Genomic DNA, 23325 nt, shown 5'->3' with positions numbered 1-23325 from the left:
CCGCGTCCCCGCGGTGGTTCATTCCATCAGGGAATTCGTAAGAGTCCTGGAGGGGGGTGTGGCCCGTTGTGCGCCTGCGCGGCCAAGTGTGCGCATGTTCCTGGATGTCCTCCCGCCCCCAGTGAAACTTTCTGCTTGGGGTTACTGTTGGGAAAGCTCCGAGGTCCTGTGGCCTGACGTCATGGTTCCGGGTCAGTGCCCTCGTCTCCCTGGGCTGTTCAGGATCACTCCAGTACGCCCAGGACCGCGTCTCAAGTGCGTGGTCCAAGCGCCCCCAATCGAGGCCCAGGGCAGGTGGCCCGGTGATCCGGGGCACGTCACCCAAGGCCAGGACGGGGGTCAGCCTGGTCTACGGAATCCAAAGCCTGTGAGGCATCCCCAGGGCTGCAGGGTCAGAGGTTACTGCACTGAGCCCTCCTGCCAAACCGGCCCCAGAGTAACGCCAGTCCGTCCCATTCACAGGTGCCCATGAAGCCTGGGAAGGCCTGTGCCATCTGCCTCAGTGAGCTGTGGACCCCCAGGAGGTAGGTGCCCGGATCCCCTTGGGCGCAGGGTCACGTGGCCAGTCAGCCTCTAGGGCAGAGTTCGAACCCAGGGCTTCTCTGGGGCACTACATCCCCCTCAGCACACAGTCCAGGCAAGGGTCCTCCTCCCAGCCACCACTCTGACACCTCACACCTGCATGATGGCAAGAACCTTCAGAGCCCTTGGGCCCGGAGCCTGGGAGGCCCAAGTGTGAGGAAGCCCTTCCTGCCTCGGTTTCCTCCTCTGTGAAATGGGGCAGTCATAGCACTGACTTCCCTGGGCTGCTGAGAGTGCAGGAGAAATACCAGCTGGCATGAACATGCCTTCTAGCCTCTGCAGCCTTTTCACTGCTCCTTTGCTTGGTCTTGGCACAGACCTCCCCTCCCCCCTTCCCATCTTCCTCAGCGGTCCAGGATTCAGGTCAGCCAGAACTTATTAAATGATCGCTCAAGGGCTGTGAATGGCACCAGCAGCAGAAGAACTGGCTCCCCCAGGAGCCTGAGCTGGCAGAGGCCATGGCCTTGGGGAGGCATCAGCCCGAGAATGACGACCATCAGTAGAGGACCAAAGGTTTATGTTTCCCTTGGGTGCAGGAGGGAAGGCGCATGCAGAAACCTCCAGATCTCAGCTCAGTCCCTTTGCCCTCCAGGACCTCTCCTGATTCCCGTGGCTATGGGGAAGAGGAGCAGGGAAAAGAGGCCACCCCGAAGGCTAGTTAAGGAAGGGCTGAGTGTTAGGCAACATAGGCTGGAAGAACAGGATCCTGAGAGATGCTATTAAAAATGCTAAGAACTAGTTTGGGGATGTGGGTGAAAGAAAGAAAAAAGGAGCCATGGAGCTGAAGCAGAGTCCAGACTGTTTGGAGTCCTGAATGCGGAGCTCACTCTCCACCCTCTTCTTTACAAAAAGAAGGGGGAAAAGTGAAGGGGAGCTACAGGAAAATGGGAAAGAGGAAACTAAGCAATCACTCCTTTGTGTGACTGGAATGGATTCACCCACAAAGTGGAAGGTGATGGAATGGATTTGGAAGCAGAACCCAGCAATGTTTCTGAGACACGCTTGAAACAAAAAAAGGTATTAAAGTAAAGGGCTGGAGAAGATTATTATGCTTCAGCTGAAGGAAAGGAAGAGTGACAATCATGATTTCACACAAAACAATGGCAAAATAGACTTGTAAAAGGGGGCAGCTGGGTAGCTCAGTGGAGTGAGAGTCAGGCCTAGAGACAGGAGGTCCTAGGTTCAAATCTGGCCTCAGCCACTTCCCAGCTGTGTGACCCTGGACAAGTCACTTGACCCCCATTGCCTACCCTTACCACTCTTCCACCTATGAGACAATACACTGAAGTACAAGGGTTTAAAAATTAAAAAAAAAAAATAGACTTGTAAAAAGAAAAACAGGGAATATATATGTGTCTCCATACATACACCCAAATAACAGCTAAATTCTTGCAGAAAAAGTTAAACAAGTTATAAAAAAATAAAACTATAATAGTAAGGGGGCTGTGTTTACTCCCTTTGACATATTTAAATTTAACTAAAATAAGCAAAAATAGAAGTGGAGGACTAGAATAGGATTTTAGAAGAATTAGGTATGATAGACCTCTAGAGATTATCAAAAGGAAATAGAAAGGATTATACATATTTATCATCTGCAAGTGTCATCTTTACAAAAACTGACTGTAATAGAGCATTAAAACCTCATAAACATGCAGAAAATCAGAAATAGTAGATGCACCTTTTATAGATCACAAAACAGTGACAATTATATTCAACAAATCTCCACTGAAGAAACAATTCAAAATTAAATGGAGACTAAGTTAATCCTAAAGATTTGGTGCTTCAAAGAACAAATAGAAACCAATTGTTTTATTGAAGAAAATTATGACAATGGGACAGCATAGCAGAATTTTCAGAATGTAGCCAAAGTCATCCTTAGAGGAAATTTTTTATCTTTTAAACACTGAGTAGTAAAAAAGAGAGCCAATCAATGAATTAAAGACTTCTAATTAAAACCAAAATTAAAAAAAAGAAATTAACAAAATTGAAAGCAAAAAAGTAGAATTAGTAAAAGGAGTTTTTTAAAAACAGATACATAATAAAATTGATTTTCTTTTTTTTTTTTTTTAAACCCTTACCTTCCGTCTTAGAGTTAATAATATGTATTGGCTCCAAGGCAGAAAAGTGGTAAGGGTGGGCAATGGGGGTCAAGTGACTTGCCCAGGGTCACCCAGCTGGGAAGTGTCTGAGGCCGGATTTGAACCTAGGACCTCCTGTCTCTACGCCTGGCTCTCAGTCCACTGAGCTACCCAGCTGCCCCCAAAATTGATTTTCTTAAAAAAGAAAAATATCAAATCATCAGCATCAAAAAAAGAGAAAGAAGTTCACAACCATTTAAGAATTAATAGGAACTTTTGCTCAATTTTACGTCAATAAACCTATCTAAGTGAAATGAATGTTTTGAAAAAACACCAAGTTCCTATATTAAGAGAACAAGAAATAGTGGACTTCAGCCTCAGAAAAAGAAATTGAACAAGCCACAATGGACTCCCAAGGATAAAACACCTACCCAAGATCAGATGGATTTGCAGGCAAATTCTGTCAAATGTTCAAAAAACAATTCCAATATTACATGATCTCTGAAAAAAATTGGAAAAAAGTCCTACAAATTCTATCTATGATACAAATGTGGTCTTGACACGAGAGTTGAAACAGTTAGAGAACAAAAACTGTAGGCCAATATCTCTAATAAAAAAACAAAAACATTTTCAACAAATTATTTGCAAGACTACAGGAACATATCACAAAGCGCACTCTGACCAGTTTAGATTTATGCCAGGAATGTAGGGCGAGGTCAATATTAGAGAAACAGTCGGCATAAGCGACTATATTAGTACATACAAAAATCACATGATTTCATCAACAGATGAAGAAAAAAAAACTTTTTTTTAACCCTTAACTTCTGTGTATTGACTCCAAGGCAGAAGAGTGGTAAGGGTGGGCAATGGGGGTCAAGTGACTTGCACAGCTGGGAAGTGTCTGAGGCTGGATTTGAACCCAGGACCTCCAGTCTCTAGGCCTGACTCTCCATCCACTGAGCTACCCAGCTGCCCTGCAGAAAAAAAATTTAACAAGATCCAAGTCCCATTTCTGTTAAAAATGTTAGAAAGCCTAGAATAAGTGGCTCTCCCAGACCTCACGTGTTATCTGACTAACACCAGGAGCCACTTTTATCTGTGATGTGCTTAAGCCAGAGCTCTTTCCAACAAGGCTGTCCCTGAGCACCGGCACAACTCAGCAGAATAATGCCATAAACACCAACGACAAAAATACGTTGGTGGAATAAGCACAGGCAAATGGGAAAAGGTCAGTTTTTTCCAATAACATAACAATTAACTTGAGAAACCTTAGAGGGTCAACTAAAATCTAATTGAAACAAGGGCAGGGGGTGGCCAGTGGATAGAAAGCTGGGCCTGGAGATGGGCTGCGGGGAAACACACTGGAGTCATGGCCAGAGCACCGGGGCTCCGTCCCACTTAGGCCACTTGGTTTCCCTTCTCTCTGGAGCTCAATTTCCCCATTTGTAAAGCGGAGGGCTGAGGGCTTTTTGGAGGTCCCTCTAAATGTGCGACACTCATGCCACTAGGTCAGGTCTGGTCAGTCCTCAGGGAGGCCTCCCTTTGGCAGACTTATCTGTCGGGAATCTCTCGGAGCAGACGCAAAGGGCCCCGTCGCCTTTCCACTCTCCCCCCTCCCTGCCTGGTGCTTTTCGATCCAGTGACACCGGCCTCCTGGCTGTTCCAGGCGCGAAACCCTTCATCTCCAGATCCTTCCAAGCTCTACACTTTCCTCCTCATCTCTACCACTTTATAGGAAGCCTGCCTCCTCCAGGAAGCCTTCCTATCTAGGCCTCCTTTGTCCATGGTTGTTCGCTTGGACTAGAAGCTCCCTGAGAGCCAAGGCTGGCTTTGGACATTCTTCACATTCCCAGGGTTAGCCCCCTGGCCTGCACGTCTGTGCCACTGAAAACATATGAACAAGCATTTATTAAGCTCCTACTACTTACTGGACCCAACTCAGGGGATACAGAGGTCCCCACATTCTCATCCCCACCCTGGCCCCCCTCGCCACCTGGCTAGCCCATCTCTCTTATCTTTTACTTGCAGGAGGCAGGGCCCAGGAGAAAAGAAGCCAAGGAGAAAGGGCCAGAGGGAGAGGGAGCCAGGGAGAAGGGCTGGAAGAGAGGGGCCAGGGAGAGGGTGTCAGATCAACTTTGGAGTTCACCAGGGCTTTGGCCATGCTGCTTCCCTGGTCCCTTGCCACAGGCCTGGGAGGAAGATGCGTTGTGATTCCCTCATCACACGGGGAAACAGAGGCTGGGAGTTTAAGGGCTCCCTCAGGGTATCTGGTTAGACCAGAGTTGGAGGCAGGACTCGAACCCATGCTTTCCTGATTCCAGGTGCTGCCTCTATCACCTGGCAGCCTCAGGCCAAAAACAAAGTGCCTCCTGGGAGCAATAAGTATGCAAGAATCCCTCCCCCAGCCCGTAACCCTTGTTGTGTCCTTTGGGGGGGGTCCCTGCCCCCACCCCACCCCCATTAATCAGGTTACTTGTCCATGCGTGGGTTGTTCCCCTGGTGCTCGACCCTTCAGATGCAAGTCTTCGGTGTGGCCGTCAATGGGCCACTGTTCCGTTTTGCATTAAGCACATGGGGAAACTGAGTCCCTAGTGGTGCTCAAGTGGCCTAGCAGGGCTTTTCTGGGTTAGTGGCAGAGTCAGGATGGAAGAACACAACCTCCAACCCCCGCCTGGAGACATGCCGCGTCCTTTAGACTCGGGGACTTTCCTCTGGGGATGGGGGGGGGGGCAGAAGAGCGCAGAGACAGACAAGATGAAGTTTCAGGGAGCCCCCAAAGGCCCAGAGCTGCAGCCCCAGGCACCGGTCTGGTGCCAGTACACAATTCTGCTTTGTTTTACCCCTTCCCTTCAGTCTAAAATCAGTGCTGGGTATGGGTTTCAGGGCTGGGTAGTGGGGGTTAAGGACTCTTCCAGGGTCACTCAGCCAGGAAGTGTCAGATTTGAACCCAGGCCCTTCTGGCTCTATCCCTGGCTGCCCCCCAACAGACCCTTCCATATGGATTGGAGCTTGAGGCTGAAGGGAGCCCAGGATGGAGTTCTGCTCCTGCTGCCCGCGCCGCTCCCTGCCTCCCTCAGCCTTCGGACATCAGAGTCACGAGAGGCCCAGGAGGACACTTGGACTTTGGCTTCTAAGCAACCTAGCGGCCAGGGAGGGAGCCTTTGGGTCGGGGCGGCGCTTTCACCAGGGCCACCAAGGCCGCAGCATTGCCTGAAGGTTCTGCTCCAGGCCCTCAGAAGGCAGCGGCCCGGCCTGTGCTCTGCCCATTGGAAATGGCATCTGAGCACGGGCAGGCTCGGCGCCGGCGACCCCCACAGCGAGGGCCGGAGGGGAGGGGGCAGGACGCCCGTGACAGGTGACCTTCCTGGGCAGGTGATTGGGCCACCCCAGGGCGCTTGGGTGAAGAGGCTCCCTTCTGCATAACTGGGGGGGATCTCTAGCCCCTTCCCTCGGGGCTCACTCCCAGGGCCCCGGCTCTCCCTGCACTCTGAACTCACACCCTTCCCTTGTTATCACACGGAGCCTGCCTGGTCTTATCAGTGATCCAGAAGCCCTCTGACGGCAGGGAAGGAGCAGACCTTCCCTCCTCGGCCCAGACCGAGCTGCCGGGCCAGGAGGAAAGGCCCCAGACCCGAGAGGATCCATTTCCCTTTTTCCTTAGTCATTCCAAGGGGCTGACCAGTAAACCATGAAGGTTCTGTTACTGAAAGAGCCAAAGGATGACGGCTCCGGCCAAGATCCCTACATTCAGGTGAGCGATCCGGACAGTCCTCCTTAGGTCCCTGGGCCTCCCCAGGTCTTCCCGAAGCCCCCGGGCCTCTCCAGGTCCTCCCCAGGTTCTCCCAAGGCCCTCGGGTCTCTCTAGGTTGTCCCGAGGCCCCTGGGCGCCCAGGCTCAGCCTCATCACTCTCATCTTCTGGGCCTCGGAGGGGACCGGGGAGGCAGCAGCACCCCTTGAAGTGGGGCCCCAGGCCTGCCCCACTTTCTAACAACAACTTTCCCCCCCCAGGAATTGGGATCCTGTGGATTTGAAGCCACTTTGATCCCCGTTTTATCGTTTGAGTTTCTGTCTCTGCAGAGTTTCTCTGAGAAGGTACGGCCAGATACTCCTCTGGGTCAGCGCTAGGGGCCATCCTGCCAGAGGGTTACCCAGGTTTTTATCGAAGAGCCCCCCATAGGGCTGCGATGCTGCACCCCCCGTAGCACAGCACCCCATTCCTACGAGGGCACAGTGCCAGCCTTCAGCCCAGGGAGCCCCGGGGGTCTGTGTGGTCAGTCTGGACTCGAATGTGCTTTGACATGGTCCCGGCCGGTGCTGCAGTCATCACATCGAGCTCCTCGGGGGTGGTTAAGACAGTCATGTTCCCCCACTCTGTCCTCTGAACCCAGGGCCCCCCAAAGGCTGCTGGAGGCACCCCAGGAGCCTGAGGCCTGTCCTGACTGTCTGTCCCTCACAGCCAGCTGTGCTCTTGGGTCTCGTGTCCCCCAGTAGAATAAAGGCCTGACACCCCGTGGCTCCCCAGAAAGGCTCCGCGATGTGTGGGCTTCACACGGGGGTTTTGTGTGTGTTCTCTGGTGGCAGCTGTCGCATCCAGAGGCTTACGGGGGGCTCATCTTCACCAGTCCTCGTGCCGTGGAAGCCGTGGAACTTTGCCTGGAGAAGGCCGGCCAGCTTCCAGGTGAGTCTGGGCCCATCTCTGGGAAGCCCCAAGAGGTGGACCACCCCTTCCCAGCTCCCTCATGGGCTAACAGAGGCCAGGACTGTCCCCATTTTACAGGTGGGGAAACTGAGGCAAAGAGGGTGACATGACCAGCCCAGGGTCCCACAGCCAGTACACTTCTGCAGCTGGGTTTGAATTCGGGTCTTCCTGACTCCATGCCCAGCCCTTTCCCTGGTTCCTTAGGAAGCAGGGCCCAAGGCCCAGCAATGCCAGGCGGACACCAGTGAGGCAGAGCTGCCCTTGGCCAGGGATAGGGGGATCCCCCTGCCAGGCCTGCACCCCCGGCTCAGCAAGGTGTTCCCTGCCTTCACAGCATGGTGCTTAGAAGCACTTGTTCACACCCTGGGCCTCCCCATAGTAGGCCCCTGGCTCAGGGCACTCAGACTCGTGTGGGCTTCGAACACAGCCTGCTGGACGAGACCTGTGGACAACCAGGCCTCTGGCTAAAGACAGGCCGGTGCCGGGAGCCCCAGGCCTGGAGGCCCGTTTACATCTCGGCCTCAGTTTCCCACCTCTTACTTCAGGGACAAACTAGATGCTCTCCCGGGCTCTGCGGCCCGACTGGGAGCACCTAGTGCCAGACGGTCATGTGGGGACCTGCCCTGCCAGAGGCTCTGGGTCCAAATCCTGGAGCTGCCCCTTCCCAGCTGTGTGGCTAGGGCAGGCCCCAGAGTCTGACCCTTCCATGGTCCTCAGTGGAGGGAGAAGCTGGCCCAAGGAGCCTCGGGGGCCGGGGCATTCTGGGATCGGGGAGACGTCCCACAGGGGCATTCGAGGGACCCTGACTGTGGCTCCACAGAGACCAGCAGGGGAATTCCTGAGCCGGAGTCAGTCAGTGCCATTTCATGCCCCCATTCCCTGCGGTTTGGGGACTAGCAGGGGGATCCCGTCCTGTGACCCAGGGACAGCCGAGGTTCCCCCAGCTTTAAGAGTGAGCGCAGGGGCACCAGGAATGAGGGGGGCAGCCTCAGCCTCCCCAGGGGGCTCTGGCCAAAGAGGACCCCAACGCCCTCCTCCCTCCCCCTGGCCTCGCATGTGACCTGGAGGGCTCTTGGCTGGGAGGCTATGGCAGGGGCCAAGACAGGCTCTGCTGTGTGCGGCCCATGTTCTCGTGGGGTCTGCTTGTGCAGGATGTGGATGCTTCTTGGGGAGCTTCCTTGGCTTGGGGAGCAGAGAATTTCTTTGTGTCTTTGCCCTTCATTTCCAAAGAAGTCATTGGGAACCTGGGCTCGGGTTTCTCTCCACCCTACATGTGTCGGGTTTCTTGGAGCAGCATTTCCCAGCCCGGTTTCCTTCTCTTCCTCTAAAGACCTCCCTTTTCATCGGCGAGGCTCCGGGCAGCCTCCATCCTTGTTTTCTGAGGACACGTTGGAGCTCCGGGCATGGCCCCTGGGAGCCCCCCACACTGGCCGCCACTCACAGTTCTTTGCCTCAAAAGGTTTTTTGCTTTCAGACTTGGTTGTTCACTTGTTGCTTTTCCCAAGACTGTTCCAAAGAAACCAAAAGCAGCCTTCTGGGGCAGAGTCCAAATGGCCACTTTCATGCTCATAGTTCACTGCTAAGTTCTTGTTTTTAATTAACTGTTTTTCAGTCTGGAAAAAGTCTCTGAAAGAAAAATGGCTCGCCAAGCCGGCGTACGTGGTCGGCCAAGCCACGGCATCCCTTGGTGAGTCGAAAAAGCAATCCTGGAGGGGGCTCTGCGGCCCAACTTCCTCGGCACTCCCAGGGATGGGGGAAAGCCTCGACTGGCTGCTGGGACAGCCAGAGGGAACTCCTGCCTGTTAGGTCCCCCCCTACCTACCCCCGAGCTCCTGGGGCCCTGCCATGCTCAGGAGGACCCCTAGCAGTTCCTGGTGGTGGAACAGGCTCCATGGGAGCTCCCCATCTTCTCTGGGCCCTGTGACCCTGGGGCCTCTGAGGTCCTGGCCAGCTCCAAACCTCTGATGGGTTCTGCATAGAATGAGGTTGGCCCTTGGGCCCTGGAGAGGGGAAAAGAGTGCCCAGGGCCCAGCCTCCCGAGGGCCTGACCTTCAGCAGCCAGCCAACAGGGCATGTCCAGAGCCTCTCCTAAGCCCCTCTGGGCCCATATCCTGCCTCAGGAGCCCTGGCTTCCCTCCTGGAGCGCGTTTGGCCCAGGAGGAGACTTTTGTCTCTTGACTCGGCACATTTTGAATGATCCATAAATTGCCATTTGACAGTGTTTAAATTGAAGTTCCAGTTTGCTGGGTCCAGGCTTGTGTGTGAATCAGAAATGAGTCTGCCCAGCGTGGCTTCTCGAGGAAGGACCGCAGTCTCCTCAGGGCTGCTGCCCGGCACCTCGAGCCATCAACACCTTTTTTTTGGGTACCTGTCACTCCCCTCCCTCTCAGGGACATGCCACCCCCCAGACAGAGCCCCAGCCTGGGAAGCCCCCAGTGCCCACACAGCAGCTGCTTCATAAATGCCCCTCCTGAGAGCACGGCAGTCTAGACCAGCAACTGGCACTTTGGTTTCTCTTTTGGCAAACTTTTCCCTGACCCTATTAGGGTCTTAATTAATGGATTCACAGGCCAGCTTTCTTCTCCAGGTGGCTCCTGGGTTCAGTTTCATGCAGAAAGACCCCAACCAGAGAGATATAGCCCCCAGTTGTGTCTGAGCTGAAGCTCCCTGGGTGCTGGGGCTCTGGGCACCGGGGCTCTGCTCAGCCAGCTGTCTGTTGGGGTAGCCCTCTCCTCTGTTTGCCTTTGGCACTCTGAGGCACCCCAAGGGCCTCAGTAAAGCCCCCCATGCCAGCCTGCATCACCCCCCAAGCGAGAAGAAATAGTCCCAGGAGACCCCTTCTCAGGGGCAAGTAAAGGGGACTTTGGAAGGACCAGGTACAGAGCTAGGAGGGCCTTGGGTCTTCTAGTCCAAGCCCCTCATTTGACACAGGAGGGAGCTAGGGCCAGGGCAGAAGCTAGGGCTGCGGCCTCTGGCTCCAGACCCAGAGCCCCCCGGCCCACCAAACTGCTGCCAACAGGCAGGTGAGCCAGCGTGCTTCCTTAGTCCTGAGCAGAGTCTGGAGAAGAGTCTTTGTTGTTGGCATTCAGGCCTTCAGTTACGTCTGACTTGTCGTGGCCCCAGCTGGGGTTTTCTCAGCAAAGATTCCGGCCATTTCCTTGTCCAGCTCATTTTACAGATGAGGAAACTAAGACTCACTGGGATAAGTGACTTGCCCAGAGTCACATAGCTAGAACGTATCTGAGGCCAGATTTTAATTCAGGTTTTCCTCACTCCAGACCACACGCTCCAACCACTGTGCCCTTTAGCTGCCCCTAGATCAGTCTAGAATGGTGTTTTTGGTTGTTTTCCAGTGAGAAAACTTGGCCTGGCTACAGAAGGAGAAAAATGTGGAAACGGTGAGAAACTTGCTGAATACATCTGTTCCCGTAAGTAAAGGAAAAGACTAAACAAACCCTCATGTTTTCAGTTTGCAGCCTGGTTTAGCACCCCAAAATTACAGAAAGGCTCTTTTGGCTTTAGCAGCACGAAACTGGACACAGTGGCCGTCCATCTCAGCCCTTCTGCTGGAAAGAGGCGCAATTTCTTTAGGGCAGAGCATCTCCCAGAGTGGGAGGATAACAACCAAAGAGCCCTCCTGGCCAAGGAGGGCAGCCTGGTGTCCAGCTGCCTTAGCCAGTGGCGTTTTAATGGCCAGATCTGGCCTTTTCTGTCTTTGTCCCACATCTGAAAGTATTATTGGTGACCCTCTTCTCCTGGACTGTGTCCTGGCCAGGCTCCTGGTCCTGCCCACTGGGTCATGCAGCCTGACTTCAGGTGTTCCCTGAGACTCTGTCCTGGGCCCCCTTCTTTCTCCCTCCTGTGCTAGGTAGATTCTGTTCTCATCTCTGTGCTAAAGATCCTCCATCCTGACCCCCAGGCCCACATCACCAGCCTCCTGGTAGGTATCTCAGAACAGTGTTCTGGAGGCATTTCAGACCCAAGACTCCCAGACTGAACTCTTCCCTGAGCCCAGGGCAGCTTGCTCATCCACATGGCCAGTGTCCTGACAGGCTCGGGTTTGTTCTGTGACAGCGCCCCTCACTCTTATCCCCTCTGGCCTCCTATGGGCCCTCTTCCCCTGATGCCTGTATACTGGCACTGCCTGTTCAGGCCTGACTCGCAGACTCTGCTACTGCAGCATCCAATGAGCATCTTCTTGGGCTTTTCTCACCTCACCTCTATGACTCTGCTGGCCTCCTGGCTGTCCCCTCTCCTGTCTCTGGGCCTTTCCTTCCTACCTCTTCTCCTTGACTTTCCTGCCTCCTTCCAGATAGAGCTCAGATCCCACAAAATCTCACAAGAACCAAGTCTGTACCCCAGGGCCAGCCCCACAAATCCCAGAAAGCTCACCTCCAGCTTTCCTCGCAAGGAGAAGTACTCAAAACCCCCAGCACTAACAGGCTGCTTGCCCAAGAAGGGAAGCCCCCCCCCCCGCCCCTGTGACCAAGCCTCAGAGTTTGGAAGAGAAGCCTCCCGCTGCCTTGAGTTAGAGTGCCTCCCTTGTGGTTGTGGGGTGACAGGCCTCAAGGCCTTTCCCATATGGGTGTTTCTCGTGGAGTCCTCCCTACACTTAGAGTTCTGCCCTTTGCCCAGCAGGGGCTCAATAAAGGCTTGTTGACCAGCATTCCAGAGCCCTGGGGACTAACACTTCACCACCAGCCAGCTTGTTCACAATTCCAAAGACCACCCAGGCAGGCCTGGCATGAGGAGACTGAGTGGGGGCTGGGGCAGGTACAGGAGGCACCCAGCCACCCCACAGAGAACATATTCTGACCCTCAGAGTCTCCTAAACTAGCCCCCATTTGTAGGGACACTTCGCCTTCCTAGTTACATTTGTCTTATCCTGCTCCTTGCTTTCCTGAGAACCTCCACAGCATCCTCCAGCCTCAGTCATTCCTAGGCATCCCAGGACCTGGGGTCTTGGGCAATATTCAGTTTCATGCCGGAATAGGGGCCTTTAAGGCCGTCTCCACCATGGCCAAGAGCTGGCCCACTCCATGGCACATCCTGGGAGGGCTTCGCCCAGATCGCAGGTCGAGTTAGAGGGAAAAGGTGGCTTAACCACCAAGCTTGAGCTTCCAGCGATTCTGAAGCCACAGCAAAGCTTGTCTTTCTTCAAGAAGGAAATTTATTGCAAAGGGAAAGACAGGAACATCCCCCTCAAAGGTAGAAAGGCCTCTCCCTTTGAAGGCCCAAGGGTATGTGTAGAGCAGTGCTCCCCAAACTTTTTTGGCCTCCTGCCCCCTTTCCAGAAAAAATATGACTTAGCCCCCTGGAAGTTAATTTTTTTTTTTTAATTTTAATAGCAATTAACAGGAAAGATAAATGCATCTGTGGCCATCACCGCTCCCCTGGATCACTGCAGCACCCACCAGGGGGCGGTGGCGCCCACTTTGGGAATCACTGGTGTGGAGGGTGCTGCCTTAATTTCAGGAGCTAAAAAGGGTCCATCATTGGACACTTCCTAGGGTGGGGGTGGGGGTGGGGCTTTCTCCTCTCTCTGCCAGTGGGGGCCACCAAGGCAGCTGACCTAAAAGAGACTCTACCTAAGTTGGCTCAGAAAATTGCTTCACTGTGGTTTTCTGGGCAAGGAACTCTGGGAGATTCCAGAACATCCAGAATGTTGCTGAATCTCTGCTTAGCTCCTTAGGTAAAATAACTTTGATGACCTCTAACTCTCAAAGGACCGCTACAGAGCAGAGCCCTCTACAAAGCCATTTTCTTTAACAATAGTTCACTTTGGTTCAGCCAGGGGGTAAGCATTGGCTGCCCAGGACAGCCAGCTGTTGCGCAGAGGCCAGCCCTCAGCTCTTCATCTCTGCCACGTCATTGAGTCATCCACCTTCACAGACCCATGTCACTAAGGGATGAGATGGCTCCGAAACCCCTTTATCCTCACTTTTAAGAAAAGAAATTCAAGAAAGATTCAGAGAAGGCACATTTCTAAGTGGCACCAACATTTTTTCAATAAAGGGCTGTGTAGTGAATGAGGGACTTCACCATTCAGTCACATACTCTTTCAGAGCTCAAAAGATGAGCAAGATTTACTCATGCACAGAATTTTGAGAAAAGGAACCAGTTTCATTTTTCATTTGGAGGTAGAAGAGGATGACGGCCTACGTACAGAAAAGAGACTTTCAGACTCCTCAGGAGATTTCTCCCAGTTTGACGAACAAAATCAGTCACACAGATCTCATTCAGCTCCCAGAGATCCCTGATGTGAGCCATACATCTCCTGCTTCTAAAATAATGATGTTATCAGTACCCAAAGAAACCTTTTTCATTCCCCATAATAGCCATTTTTCATCAGAAAGGATTCCTTGTTATGACCTCAACGGCTAACAAACTTAAGCCAATCTTCTATTAAATTTGGTATCACAGATTCCAAAGCAATGGCTGTAACTCATGACTGCATTTTCCATTATGTTGGCAGGCGGTTTATTTACTTCTCATCAAGAATGCAAACAGCTGAAAAGATTCAGGTTAAAAAAATAAGTAAAAGGAAAGCACTGCCCCCCTGACAGGCACCACCATCAAAGTCTAAGTCTCAGTTGGAACATCCTTGGGCTCTTTTGTTCCACATTTTGGTGCTGACTTTGGGTCTGGGTGGAACAGTAGATCCTTTGGACCCTTTGCCAAATAGGTAGTTCCAGCATTGGGTGTTTCTATGGTCCTGGTTATGGAATAAAGGGGCCCTGGGCACCTTATTCTGGTCCAGCCACCTGCTTTTATTCTTTGCTTTGTAAACCCAAGTCAGAAAGGAGTAGTGGTTGCCTTCTGCTTTGGTTGGGTTGTTCTCTCAGCTTATTGCCTCTTTATCTCCCAGGATGCTGTTCTGCATTCAGAGGCGAGCCCTTTGTTGCCCTCTAATTTATCCCCATCACGTCTGTGGCTCCTACCAGATCTTCAGTTTGCAATTAGAATGTCCCAGATAAATTGGTGCCAACTGCTAATCAGGAGCTTCTCTTTGATTTCACTCTCGTGGTAAGAGTTTTCTCCCCTCGGTAATGTGAGGCCTCCATTTTAAACGCTAAAAATCTACTTTGATTGCTGAACACCAACAGCCCAAGCCCTGGGTTAGTGTTCTGGGAGACACTTGCTCGAATCTCCTGGGCATCTTCTTTCATGAAAATGTAGTGATGAGGTGGCAGCAAAAGGTGGAGAATAAGGGAGATGGGAGGATCCCTTCCCATGAGTCACTGGTGCCTGCACCTCGCAGCCTTCCAGACACAAGGGCTAAGATGAGCCTTAGTGTCCTCATCGTCTGGCTCCTCGACGCTACTCTTTTCTCTTCAGCCTGGACACAGAGCAGCTTGGCTACCAAGAGAGGGACTTGTATTCCTTACAGAAAAAGAAACAGGGAGGAAGAGGAGGAGGAGTCCCTCGGAATAAGCACTACTCTGATGGGCTGTGGATCCACTCCTGCCAGCGTGATCTTTGGTGACTCAGTTAACATCTTCAGGCAGGCAGTAAATATGTATTAAGTGCCTCCTGTGTGCTAAGCCTTGGGTTGAGCTTTGAGGATGCCAAGAGGCAGAAGACAATGCCTACCCTCCAGGGCTCACCAACTAATGGGGAAGACACCCTCTAAACAGATCTACAAAGCAAACTAAAGCAGGAGACAATTATCAGGGGCTGGGGAAGGCTTCCTGGCGAAGGTGAGATTTTAGCTGAGACTTAAAGGAAGCCAAAGAGGTCAGGAGGAGGGAGAGCTATACAGGCACAGGGAACAGCTAGAGGAGCATGTTCTTCTTTCCTAGAGGAAGATGGGGGTACATAGGCTGACAAAGACCTACTCTGGGGACTTTGTAACCAGGAAGAGCTGCTTTTGCCATGAACCTCAGTTGTGTTTCTCAATGGAAGTAACTGGGGCTTTAGTCCCTACTTGACCCTCAAGCCCATCCCCACTCCCTGCTTCTTCCCCTCCTGCCAGGCTTTAAATGCTGTGTTTTCCATGAAGTTTCTTCCTCCATTAGACGGGGAGCACCCAGAGGGCAAAGACTGTCCCTTTTCCTGATTGTAAACCCATGCTTGTCTTGTAACAGGAGTGGTGAGCCAGCCCCCTGAATGGTGGTGGAGTTAGAGTGTTCTAAATGAGGTTTTCCGTGTGGCTGTGCTGGTCAGTCTGGGACTGTCTTGTTGTGACACTTGTGAAGAGAACTGTGGGAGTGGAGATGGGTCAGTGACTGGATAAGAGCAATCAGGAAGAAATATGAGTGTCATCCACTGGAAGGAGAATTCATTTTAAAGTTGTTTATTCTCAACTTCAATACCAACATTTCCACACAAAGAATAGAAGAAGAGAAGATTGTATGTGAAACGGAATCTCTTCTGTACAGCCTGCTTTTCAGATTCTTTTCTAAATCTTGCCACATGTTGGCCATCTGGAGGCTTGTACCCAATTGTGAAAAATCATAGAATCATTTCTGGAGTTCATTCTCAGGTGTGATCAACCTCGTCTACAATTCTGTTACTTTCTATAGTCAGTCTTGGTGGCTGATCTGATTCATTTTCGAGGTCTTCTATTATTTACCCCAAACTGGTCACTCCTTCCTTCTGAGATTTTAAAACATCTTTTAATTCCAAATTCAGTTCTTGTGATCATTATTTTAACCTCCACGGGCTCATCTGTTCTTTGCTTTTCTTACTCATGTTCATTCTTGCTCACCTTTTTTTTTGGTGGGTGACTTATCTATTTGAGAGCCTCTTTTAAAAGTGCTGGTTCTTCTAGTTTGCATTATTTCAAGACGCCTAAGGTCTTTCCAGTTCACATGGAATTCCTCCAGTTTATTATTCCTTTGAGCACAATAGTATTCCATCACCAGCATATACCACAATTTGTTCAGCCATTCCCCAATTGAAGGGCATGCCCTCGTTTTCCAGTTTTTTGCCAGCACAAAAAGCGCAGCTACAAATATTTTCATATAAGTCTGTTTATCTATGATCTCTTTGGGGTACAAACCCAACAATGGTATGGCTGGATCAAAGGGCAGACAATCTTTTATAGCCCTTTGAGCATAGTTCCAAATTGCCATCCAGAATGCTCTCTTCCTCTCCTTCTTATAATAGTATTCATCCCCTCGCCTTCCCATGCCCTCTTTGTGTGTAATAGAATATCCTATTTTTCTTATTCATTGAAGTTTCTCTTGGTGCCATCTACTATTCTCCCCCCTCTTTCCCACCCACCCTCATATCATCTTAGACCATTTAGTACTCCAGCCTCTCCCTATGAATAATTCTTCTAATTACTATAATAGTGAATACTATAATAGTGAATAGAGTTCACTACAGAGAATTACACATAACATTTCTCCATATAGGAATACAAATAATTAGATCTTATTGAAGCCTTTAAAGAAGCAAATTTAAAAAATATGAGTTTTCTTTCTTTCCCCTCTGTTTCTTATTACCTTTTTATGTTTCTCTTGGGTTTTGTGGTTGGATATCGAACTTTCCATTTAGTCCTGGTCTTTTCTGTGCAAATACTTGGAAATCTTCTATCTTGTTGAATACCCATACTTTCCCCCGGAAGTATATAGTCAGTTTTGATGGGTAGTTGATCCTTGGTTGAAGACCCAGTTCTCTTGCCTTTCTGAATATCATATTCCAAGCCTTGTAGTCTTTTAGCGTGGAGGCTGCCAGATCCTGTGTGATCCTGGTTGTTGCTCCTTGATATCTGAATTGTCTCTTTCTGGCTTCTTGTAAATTTTTTTCTTTTACTTGGAAGCTCTTGAATTTGGCTATTATATTTCTAGGGGTTGTCTTTTTTCAGGGTTTAGTGTAGAGGGTGATCTATGGATCCTTTCAGTGTCTATATTGCCCTCTTGTTGTAGAACTTCAGGACAGTTTTGCTGAATAATTTCTTTTAGTATGGAGTCCAAATTTCTATTAATTTCTGCTTTTTCAGGAAGACCAATGATTCTCAGATTGTCTCTTCTAGACCTGTTTTCTTAATCTGAGAGATCATTGGCTTCTACTTGCCCATTTCTGGTCTTTAGAGACTGGTTTTCTGTTATAATCTTTTGATTTTCCTTTTCAGTTTGGTCCATCCTGTTTTCCAGCTGTTTAATTTTGGTTTCCAATTGGGAGTTTCTGTCTTTTAACCTGTTAATTTCCTTTTGAGCTATTTCCCTCTTCTCTCACCAAATCTCTTCCATATTTCTCTTGATCTCAGATTTGAACTCTTCAAGAGCTTGTGACCAATTTTCATTTTTTTGGGAAGGTTTGGATATGATTTCTTGTTTGTTCTCCTCTACTGTTTGCTCTGTTGTCTAGATTTTTTCTGTGTAAAAGTTGTCTAGTGTTAAAGATTTCTTCTTGTTGATCTTTCTCTTTTGGGGTTCTTGTGACTGGCTTGCCATTTTTAGCCCAGTGCCCTCTCAGGTTTATCCTCATGCCCAGGGTTTGTCTATGCTCTTTAGGCTCCTGAGGTCTCAGGTCTAGTTGTTCTCAGGGTCCAGCCTTCTGGTGGTCCCCTTGCTTGTTCCTTTGCCCAAAGCTGCTTTAACAGTCTCAGGGTGCTGCTTCCACAGTCATGCACCGCCTTTGCACTGGGTCCCACCCAAGGTCTGCACCTGCGCTCAGGATCTGCATCCATGCCTGTGTCCACACCTACGCTTAAGGTCTGTGTTCAAAGTCAGGTTCTTTAGCCTCTTGGGGTCTTAAGTCTTGCTGCTCTCAAGAGCAGGCCCTGGTGATCCCAGGAAGCTGCCAAGGACTTAATGGATGCCCCAAACTTGCTCTAACTCTTGTGCGCTGGCTTTGGCCCTGTGGGTGGGGAGGGGGGTTGCTCAGCTCGCGATTTAGTGAGAGCTGTTTCACCCCTTTATAGCATGGAAATGCCCCGATCCCACGTACCTTCAATGCTGCACCCTGTTGTGGGGTCCCTTCATTCGTCTGGGTTTGTTTTTATGTCCTCTTGAGGAGTCCTGTATGTTTCAGTTAGGAGAGGTTAAGCAGCTGCTTTTTATTCTGCCACCATCTTAACCCAGAAGCTCCTAAGAATTCTTTATTTCTCATCATTTCTTAAAGCACAACAGTATTCTATATTCACGTACCACAACTTTGTTCTGCCATTCCCTAATGGAGGGGCTTCCCTTCAGTTTCCAATTCTTTGCCAGCACAAAAAGAGCTGCTATCAATATTTTGTGCTCTTTTCTTTTATCTTTTTGGGATACATATCTATTAATGGTATGACTGGGTCAAATGACCTACAGAATTTTATAGTTCTTTGATCATAGTTTCTTGCACAACTCCAACAACAGCACATTAGTATCTATATTTTTCCATATCCTATCTGGCATTTGTCATTTTCCTTTTCTGTCTTGTTAGTTAATTTAGAGGTGTGAGGTAGTATCTCAGAGTTGTTTTATTTGCATTTCTCTAATTAGTAGTGATTTAGAGTATCACCGACTAATGATAGCTTTGATTTCTTCTGAAAACTGCCTATTCAGATCCTTTGATCATTCGTGAGCTGGAGAATGACTCTTATAAATTTGGCTCAGTTTCCCATATATTTGAGAAATGAGGCCTTTATCAGAGAAACCTGTTGCAAAAATTTCCCTCAGTTTCCTGTTTTCTTTCTGATATGGGCTGCATTGGTTTTGTTTGTCTAAAAGCTTTTTAATTTCAGGGCAGCTGGGTAGCTCAGTGGATTTAGAGTCAGGCCTAGAGACGGGAGGTCCTAGGTTCAAATCCAGCCTCAGACACTTCCCAGCTGGGTGACCCTGGGCAAGTCACTTGACCCCCATTGCCCACCCTTACCACACTTCCACCTAGGAGCCAATACACAGAAGTTAAGGGTTTAAAAAAAATTAAAAAATAAAAACTTTTTCATTTCATGTAGTCACAATTTTCTATTTTACTTCCAGTCAACTCCTCTGTCTCACTTAGTCATAAATTCTTCACTTTATCCATAGACCTGCCAGATACACTTCTCCATCCTCCCCCAATTTACTTATGATATCACTCTTTGTGTCTAAATCATTTATCCATTTTGACTTTCCCTTGACATACAGTGCAAGTTATTGGTCTATGCCTAAATTCTGCCAAATCGCTTTCCAGTTTCCCCAGAAGTTATTGTCAGATATTGAGTTCTTGCCCCTAAAGCTTAGATCTTTGGGTTTATAAAACACCAGATTACTATGGTCACTCACTTCTGTGTGTTGTGTGTGTTGTGTATCTAGTCTCTTCCACTGATCCACCACTATTTCTTAGCCAGTACCAGGTTGTTTTGATGATTCCATTTTGTAATATAGTTTGAAATCTGGAACTGTTCATCTGCCTTCCTTAAAGGGTTTTTTTTTAATTGATTCCCTTGATATTCTCAAACTTTTGTTCTTCCAGATGAATTCTGTAACTCTTTTTTATTATGTTTTATGCACAAGAACTGCCCAGCCTGATAGATGGAGATCTGTGTACCAGCTTCCCTTTAAGATGCTGCTTCAGTTGGTCGTTTGACCTGAAAGAATAAAATAACATTGACTAAACACTTCCTTTGTGCCAAGCACTGTGCTCTAGGTTCTGAGGATGCAAATATGGGAAAACAAGGAGACAGCCTTTGCTCTCCAGGAGCTCAGGATCTGATGAAGGAGACAATACCCACAGGGCAGCTTGGAAGACCCCATGGTCCTTGGGGTAGGTGCTAGCTGGCAGGGCAGGGGCTCCTATGGAAGACCTTTCTACCCTGACATTTAAGGAGGCAGGGTCTGCAGCCCCCACAGAGTTTCTGGTGGAGGTGATTCAGGCCCCTCCAGGGATTATTTCCTTGGACTGTGGCCATGGACACCAAGCTAGATGCAGGGCATTTTGAGAGGCCTGAAAAGCTGAGTCAGAAGAGTGGAAATGAGGAATGGGAGGGAGGGGCTCTCTTTTCTTTTCTTTATCAGCTGATAGAGGCCATGGCATTTGTTCAGTGGCCCACTCTGCCCAGAGGGCACTGTCCAGCTACTGCACTTGGCAGTTTTAGAAGCCTTGTTCCAGGGCTGATATTTATGGAAAAATGATCATTCTATTTGTCACTGCTGAGCAACACGAAATCTAACAGCCTAACCACTCTCTTCATGGGGTTGATGCTAAGTAGAAAAAGAAATTTTGAGGACAAAGGCATGTTGTGGTAGCCATGATTATAATTGCCAAAGAAATCTGCCCCATCAGATCTCTTGTGGAGGAAGACAGAGTGTGAGAGTCCAAAATCGGAGGAATATCTCTGGGATCGTGGATTCCTTTCAGTTCCTGTAAGAAGGCTGAATTCAAGGCCAGTCCACCTCATCCTACACTCGGGGAAGATAAACGTAGGACCAGGAGGGATGAGGGAGACTCCTTGAAACAGAGGCTTCCTGGGCTAAGTGACAAACAGGAATGTGCTGCCTCCATGGCCTGGTGGCCTTCACCTCCTCCCTCAGGACCTGGGGCTCTGCCCTGGAACCACTACAAGGAAACAGCTGGCAATGCCACTCCAGGCCCATGCTTGCCTTCTCCAGATCTCCTCCCTGGGCCAGTTTCCTTCCATATTAGAAGATGGCCTGCCTGACCTGTTGGGATTTGCATCCATAGTGCTTGGCACAACCAAAGTGTGAAATAAGGGCCTCCTGTGCCCTCATCAATACCATGTGTGTAGCATCAAAGGGGAGGTGGTGGCAAGTTTTTATTAAGCACTTGCTGTGGGCAAAAGGCTGTGATTGCTCTCCATACCCAAGCCATCTTCCACACACCCCTGACCCCATACCTCTAGGCCTTTGCCTAGTTGTCCCTTATGCCCAGAATGCCCTCTGTCCTCACTTCCTCTTCATGGTGCTCCTCTCTTCTTTTGGGGGCAGCTCAGGCCCCATTTGGCCAAGCTTTTGCCAATCCCCCCCAGCCCTCCAAAGCTTCTGCCAATGTGTAGTCTGTATGTCATTGAGGGGGGCTGTTGTGTCCCCCTTTAGAACTGGGGAGCACTCCTTGTGAGTAGAGTCATTCTTTCTTTGTTCTTGTATCCCTAGTAGCCTAATTCAGTAGGTGCTTGACCTTCATGCTAGGATTCATGCAGACCCCAGGAATGCTTTAAAATCTCTACCAAGCCAGCACTTCCTGGGAATGCGTGTGAAGTGGCGACCACCATCCTAGAGAGCCATGCCATAATGTGGGGATGGTCGTGTGCATGGCCAGGTGGCCCTCTGTCCTTCGCCTCTTGTGGGACTCTGGGCATTCTCTGTCTCTTTGCAAAGGCTTCTTTTTGTCATAATAAGGGTACAGATGGGAACGTCTGTACATGGGAGGATGGGAAAGGAAGGCCCTCGGTCTTCAGACGACAGCCTGAGCCTAGGAGATTTGAGGGGGGAGTCCCCTTTCCTATCTGTGGAGTTCTGATGCTACCCTACTGTTCTGCAATGCCCTTCAGGATCCCCTCTTGTGTTTATTGAGTGACTGCTCCACAAATTGATCATCTGGTCACCTCCATACCCCCCTCTCCATGAGAGATGGTCACCCAAAACATGTGCACCCTAGCCCTGCTGGAACAAGTGTGTCTCACTCTGCCCTTCCAGCCCCCCTCAGCCCAGCAGTTATGGGCTCGCTTCCCCCTCAGTCTTCTGGACTTTTGTGGTACTGACCACAGGCCCCAAGTCTCTTGTGGTCATTTTACCTTCCAGGGTGTTCTTGGGCCACCTCAAATCTGTCTTTTGGTCATTTCTTTGGTGTAGAAATACCTTGTTCTGTGAACGTGCCATGGCTTGGCCATTCCCCGACCATTGGCACCCCTGCATTCCTGGTTCTCTGCTCTGACCACCGAGGCCCGGGAGGCCTAGGCCACCCACTCTTCCCATTAATGTCTTGGAACCAATGCTTGTGTCTTCTTGTGTTTTATTCTTGCTTCCAGGAGAAGAGCCAGGGACGTTGCCCCTTCTGTTTCCTTGTGGGACCCTCAAAGGAGAAGCCCTCCCCAAGATGCTCCGGCAGAAAGGTGCCAGCATGGTTGTTGGGGAATGCCGCGCCGTCTTTTGGCATCTTTGACATCTGTGACTGAATTGGCCCATGGCATAAGGGGACAGGCAGAGTGGGGGCTGGGGGGCACCCAGGGGCTGAGGCCAGGCCAGAGGGGATGCAGAGGGCAACGAGACTGATCCCGGTCCTCGAGCTCCAAGCCTAGCACTCTCGTCCACTGCCACAGGCCCCCCAATGCTGCTGGAGTGCGAGTCTTGTAGACTCTGGTCCGGACCCTGACAAGGTCATTCTGGAGCTCACAGCTCAGCTTGAAAGAGGACTCAGTTCCGTGGCTGAGCCTCCTCGAGTCACCATAGGATTGAGGCGTGATTACCGCAGTGCACATCAGTAGATGCTGTCATCCTCCCCATTATACAGGCAGGAAGCTGAGGCGGACAGCGGTGACTTGTCCTGGGTCTCACAGCCAGTAAGCGTGTGAGGCTGCCTCTGAATTCAGGTCTTCCTGACCCCAGGCCCAGGGCTCCATCCCCAGTGCTGCCAGCTGCCTCTCTTTAACCACAAGCTGCGCCCTGCCTTTGGGCCCTTGGGGCAGCTTTGCCCCTCTCGCTAGCAATGAGCTGGTGTGTTTGGTCACCAGGGTAGGGATGGGGGCCAGATGGAAGGGGGCGTTTGGAGAAAGCCAGTCACACTTTCAGTCTCGAGTCCGCCAGGGCCAGTGCCGGACCCCGTGTCCGTGTGTCAAAAGTGCTTGGCCCAGTGCCCGGCTTGCAGTAGGCACCACATGGAGGTGTATGCCCCTGCTTTAGCCCCCAGGCCCTCCGTCACTGCCTCTCTCTGCTGGGAGGGCGCCATACGGAGAGCATCTCCGCAGCCCTCTGAGGTTGGGGTTCAGCATTTGTGAGCTAGGACCCGCCCCCACCACCACACGGGCCGCCTTCAGCAGCAGCTGGAGGTTGTGGGAGCATCCTTCTTCCTGCAGAGGTTTGAGTAGGCCCCTTGGA

The 23325-nt window shown here is 50.4% G+C and overlaps 1 protein-coding gene across 3 annotated transcripts in view; it reads left to right on the top strand.

Annotated features, from left to right (window-relative positions):
* Positions 1 to 134: 134 nt before the first annotated feature.
* The window catches only part of UROS (uroporphyrinogen III synthase), a 29454-nt gene continuing 6263 nt past the window's right edge, over positions 135 to 23325 (top strand). The window contains exons 1-8 of one of the 3 annotated variants that reach the window (XM_044659236.1): positions 137 to 367; positions 463 to 524; positions 6322 to 6411; positions 6670 to 6753; positions 7243 to 7339; positions 8973 to 9047; positions 10714 to 10788; positions 22260 to 22343. In XM_044659236.1, the coding sequence (XP_044515171.1) occupies positions 6349 to 6411; positions 6670 to 6753; positions 7243 to 7339; positions 8973 to 9047; positions 10714 to 10788; positions 22260 to 22343 (478 nt within the window). In that variant the 5' untranslated portion in view covers positions 137 to 367; positions 463 to 524; positions 6322 to 6348. Of the gene's footprint in view, positions 525 to 5898; positions 6016 to 6321; positions 6412 to 6669; positions 6754 to 7242; positions 7340 to 8972; positions 9048 to 10713; positions 10789 to 22259; positions 22344 to 23325 lie in introns of those variants that run through there. The other 2 variants (XM_044659239.1, XM_044659237.1) reach the window with 2 other exon arrangements.

Source organism: Gracilinanus agilis, chromosome 2 (assembly GCF_016433145.1).
Source record: "Gracilinanus agilis isolate LMUSP501 chromosome 2, AgileGrace, whole genome shotgun sequence".
NCBI classification, from domain to species: domain Eukaryota; kingdom Metazoa; phylum Chordata; class Mammalia; order Didelphimorphia; family Didelphidae; genus Gracilinanus; species Gracilinanus agilis.
Note: the sequence above shows the minus strand (reverse complement) of the source record. Positions and strands in the feature narration are given on the sequence as shown.